Genomic DNA, 5,000 nt, shown 5'->3' on the forward strand with positions numbered 1-5,000 from the left:
TTAATGATTATTTCTCACTAAAATATATCAATCAGACCATAAACTTTAAGGTTGCACATTGTTTTGTATGTTGGTACGTTATGTCCGACTGCGGATGTTGTGAGTATGTGAGTATTTTGGCCAAACGTAATGCATCAACAGGAAGTCATACTTATTGGGCTCAAATCTGGGACCTTCCGGGTCACAGTGCAGTACCTTAACCACTCTGCAACATGGCCTTCCATATAATGTAAACAGTGCGATTTATATGCTCAAAAAGGATAACATGTTATCTACAAACACAACTCGGTAGTTATGGACACTGTTGCTATCTTGAAAAGGAAATTAAACCAAAGGCGTTTTATTCATAATCCCATTTATCGGTGTTTGGCTCTGTATCTGTATCTGTGTTATACAGATGCCTATTGAGCTTTGACGCAGGGGCCTGTTTTTTGTGGGTTTCTTTTGTTTGTTTTTGTTTTGGGGGGGGGGGGGTGCTTTTTTTTTTTTGGGGGGGGGGGGGGGGTGTTTTGGTTTCACTAAGGATTCAGTGTCAACCACGAAACTCTTGGAATGATGCCAGATTTATTGCGTAAGTTTTATGTTTAGATTTTTAAAAAAATAATTCAAAACAGAATCTGCACCCAATATTTTTAATTTTAGTGTTTGAGGCCAGAAAAATTTATTTCAAAATTGTGACTCCATTATGAAACAGATAATAATAATAATAATAATAATAATAATAATAATAATAATAATAATAATAATAATAATAATAATAATAATAATAATAATAATAATAATACCAATAATAATGATAATAATAATAATAATAATAATAATAATAATAATAATAATAATAATAATAATAATAATAATAATAATAATAATAATAATAATAATACCAATAATAATAATAATAATAATAATAATACCAATAATAATAATAATAATAATAATAATAATAATAATAATAATAATAATAATAATAATAATAATAATAATAATAATAATGATAATAATAATAATAATTGCTCCTCGAATTCGGAAAAATGCTGGAATGAGATCCTTTTCTCATTTCGGACCTCTATTTGGAACGCCTTACCTCAGAGCATTCGTGAAAAAGAATCTTTGTCTATTTTAAACGTTCGCTTAAAACATATCTGTTTCGATTTTAGTAGATGTTATGAGAAGCAAGATAGGTTTGATTTGTGTTGTGTGTTGTGTGTGTGTGTGTGTGTGTGTGTGTGTGTGCTTGTGTGTGTAAGTGATTATGTTTCAGCCAAAGTAATTTGTAATTTAAGCGCTTAGAGTCTGGTGTCTCGGAGTTATAGCGCTATATAAGTTTTCAGCATTATTATTATTATTAATAATAATAATAATAATAATAATAATAATAATAATAATAATAATAATAATAATAATAATAATAATAATAATAATAATAATAATAATAATAATGGGCTCTTATAAAGCGCGCGGTATCCTCAACCATGAAGCTCTTGGCGCTTTACATCAACACAAAATAATATTAAAGAAAATACAGGACATCAAAAAAGAAATGGTTTCAAGGATTTCTTGAATACAGGCAATGGATTACCTGATGCCCTATGGAATTGTGTTCTATAGATAGTTCAAAGATGACGTCACTTTGTTATTGTTTTTTGCCATCCGCGTTTATGAGTAATGCTCACTGAACTGTATTAACCTGACTATAAACGTTCATGGATACACACAGCTTTGTGTGTTGGTCCGTTATACTTCCGGATGGCAATGTTATGAGCTTCTTAGCCAAGCGCATACTATCTATACAGACGGATAAGAAGATGACTTGCTACCAACGTGCACATTTGCAATTAAGTAGGTCAATGTCACCTGCTATCTCTGAATAGAACGTCAATTCATCGTATGGTATGGATAGAATGAAGTTGACGTCACTCAACTCTTTGTTATTGTTTTTTTGCCATCCACGTTTATGAGTGCTTTTCATTGAACTGTATTAACCAGACTATAAAAGTTCATGGTTACACATAGTATTGTGTGTTGGTCCGTTGTACTTCCGGATGGCAATGTTGTGAGCTTCTTAGCCAAGCGCATACTATCTATTTCAGCCAGATTTAATAGGTATTACTATCCAATCAATGATGGTGAATTTTAAGATCAAAACAAATCTCTATTCAACCTGAACCAAATAGGGTTCAGCAGTCGTGACGTCACTTCTCCCGTAGTGACGTATAGTAATTTAGTAACTGGTTCTAAACTATCGGAACAATGGCGGACGCCCCAATAAAATACTTCTCCGGCGAGCATAAAAGTGTATCCAGAAGGAAAAAAAACCCATTATAAATCTGATCATGTTTTGACTTTTATACATTCTGATCCCATGACATGTGAAAATATTCTAGCCAGCACGAAGAATAAAAAGTACCGATTTTCTGTGTTTAGAACCAAGCTGCTCGTTTCTGGCGGACGTGACATCAGACTATTGAATTCTATTGGCACGAGTATATTACCTCCATAGTTCGGCAATCATTATCATAAATTGGCCATCGAAGCATCTAATGTCAATCATGGTTTTGTTACTAGCCTTATATGATGTCATTATCAGTAGCCTATTAGAATCTTTGAAGAGATTATTAATAGACTCGCCCATGGCCTACTAGAGAGTACTATAGTGACGTCATAGACTCGCCCCATTATTTACGCATGTGAAGGTAGATTAAAATAATACCCGCCCAAGTTGGAATTTTTATTGCTGTTTTTTTCTCTCTCCTTTTTTCATCACCCTATCAAAGTTCGTTTATAGAATTGTTGATTGTGTTTTTGGAAAGACTCTTTGAAGAGGCTAGCAGCCTATATGATGCGGTAAGTTATTTTTTTAATATATAATTTGTATAATTCAGATTCTTATTTCCAACTATCAATGTTTAATCCGTTTTAAAAAAAATTAGCAATCTGTCAATCTATTTTCCCTGCTTGTCTGTGCCTTTATAGAAAAGTGAACATATGTTTGCATTTGGCGGTATACTTTATTTTGATAAGTAAAGTATAATCATTGCATTCATTTAGCGCTTTTCCGTGGTTATATATTACCATACTCTGAGCGCTTCACAATACTTATATCTACGCTGCCAATTTCCTGTTTTTACAACTGTGTAAAGGCGATAAGAAAAATTCCGTTAAAATATTATAAGTTTCTCAAAACACGTTAAAGGAAACTGTCATCACACATGTATTGGTACTATTGCGCAGCTTTTAGAACACATCATTCATATAAACAAGTTTGTTTTTTATTTGTTAAAAATACGATAAATTATTAATGATCATTTATTCGTTATATTTAAAACAAATTATGTCGACATGAAAACATTGCGAAGAATATTATTATCATCTATTATGAACCAGGGCGAAAAAAAAACAAACACCAAAAGATTTTAATTAAAGGTTTAGTCACCTTAAAGAATTATCAATTCGATCATAATTGAAAATCCATTTGTCTCTTCCACAGCGTGCGGCTTCTGTGGAAACTTTCTTTTCCAAACTATTGAAAGTCTCCATGTATACAGTTCGAGTAGTTGATGAGATGGTAATGTATACCAATGATTGTTTCAAAATAACCATGCCTTTTACACTTTCAATTAGCTTTACAAAGTACGTCATAAATCAAAACTCTTTGTACAATAATTACCCATTTTTGATTATGTTTATTAGACATTAAACCAACTGGTTTTTTTTTATTCTAAAAATTTTAAAGCTCTAAACTACCAAAATTGGATTCAAATTTCTAACCTGTAAAAATATAACCAATAAAAAGCATTGTTATGCTTAAAGACTGGGGTTGTTGGGGGGGGGGGGGGGGGGGGGGTCGACATTAAAATTTGAGAATTAACCCCAAGTCTTAGATACCCAAGTCTTCGATAAGGGCAATAATGAGTTTACTTTTTAAACCATCGTGAACTTCAAAATTTTCAATGCATTTTCTTGTAAAAATGTGTTCATAAATTTCAATCAATTGGTTTAGTTGTTGAAAGATTTCAGACTTGCATCACTTATGGTATGGTGGCTAAAGGCTTCTAAATTTTTCCAGGTTTTTTCACAACCTTTCTGTAAAATAATTATCTGATTGTCAAAAATATAATATGATTTTGTCTGTAAAAGCGTCATGCCTCTTCCTTAATGTTGAATATCGCTTTTGGCTTGAGACCCCATTAAAAATAATTTTTATCATATTTTGTGCATTTTTCTTTTCTTTAAAAATAAACAATATTTTAAAGATTATTAAATTCTCTTCTCTTTCAATACAGACTTGCTCAACCGCTTATATATTACTTGTGAAGAAGTCTTTTTACACCCAAGAATCAGTGAAGGGCCGTCATCTTGAATTAAAAACAGGGAAAATTCACAATTGCGATGAAGTGACCATCCGATATGACAATGATAGTCTATTACATACACTTTTAAATGAGCCCAATTTTATTGGATACAAAGCGCATATCTTGGTAAGCAATTGTGTTCTTTTCGTGATGTTGTAAAATATTGACGCCGTGCTTTTAAAATACTCACAACAAACACCAACCTAGACATAACGTAGGCAACACACAAATCTATGTGTTGTAACCTTAAACGTTTATTGTCTAGTTGATATCATTTAGTGATAACTACTCACAAAAATGGCTGACTAAAGACAATAACAAGAGCTGAGTGACGTCAATTTCGTTCCTTCTAAAGGGTATGAAATTCCTTTTTCACTGAAGTTTAAAGATATAATAATATGTGAATCATCGTCCCAAAACAGTTTTTTGTGCTGCTATGTGGTCTAGTGGTATGACACTCGCCTTTAGACCAGGGGTCAAGTCCCACTTTTAGCGGCGCATGGTGGAGTCCTTGGAAAAGACTCTTTACTCACATTATCTCACCGGACTTAGGTGTAAAACGGGGTGTAAACCTTGCCGTTTACAGCGTTGTCTCTACCCGATAATAATTGTGTTATCGCCTCACGGGCGTCATGATCCGTCCTACAT

At 32.6% G+C, this 5,000-nt stretch overlaps 1 protein-coding gene across 1 annotated transcript in view; it reads left to right on the top strand.

Annotated features, from left to right (window-relative positions):
- Positions 1-5,000, top strand: part of LOC144971938 (uncharacterized) — an 18,890-nt gene that overhangs the window by 10,382 nt on the left and 3,508 nt on the right. Inside the window, exons 6-8 of the mRNA XM_078913015.1 lie at positions 2,775-2,844; positions 3,488-3,565; positions 4,284-4,478. Of these exons, the coding sequence (XP_078769141.1) occupies positions 2,775-2,844; positions 3,488-3,565; positions 4,284-4,478 (343 nt within the window). The remainder of the gene's footprint in view (positions 1-2,774; positions 2,845-3,487; positions 3,566-4,283; positions 4,479-5,000) is intronic.

The sequence above is a fragment of the Berghia stephanieae genome, chromosome 4, assembly GCF_034508935.2.
Source record: "Berghia stephanieae isolate SIO BIC M18660-M18661 chromosome 4, UCSD_Bste_1.3, whole genome shotgun sequence".
In the NCBI taxonomy this organism is placed as follows: domain Eukaryota; kingdom Metazoa; phylum Mollusca; class Gastropoda; order Nudibranchia; family Aeolidiidae; genus Berghia; species Berghia stephanieae.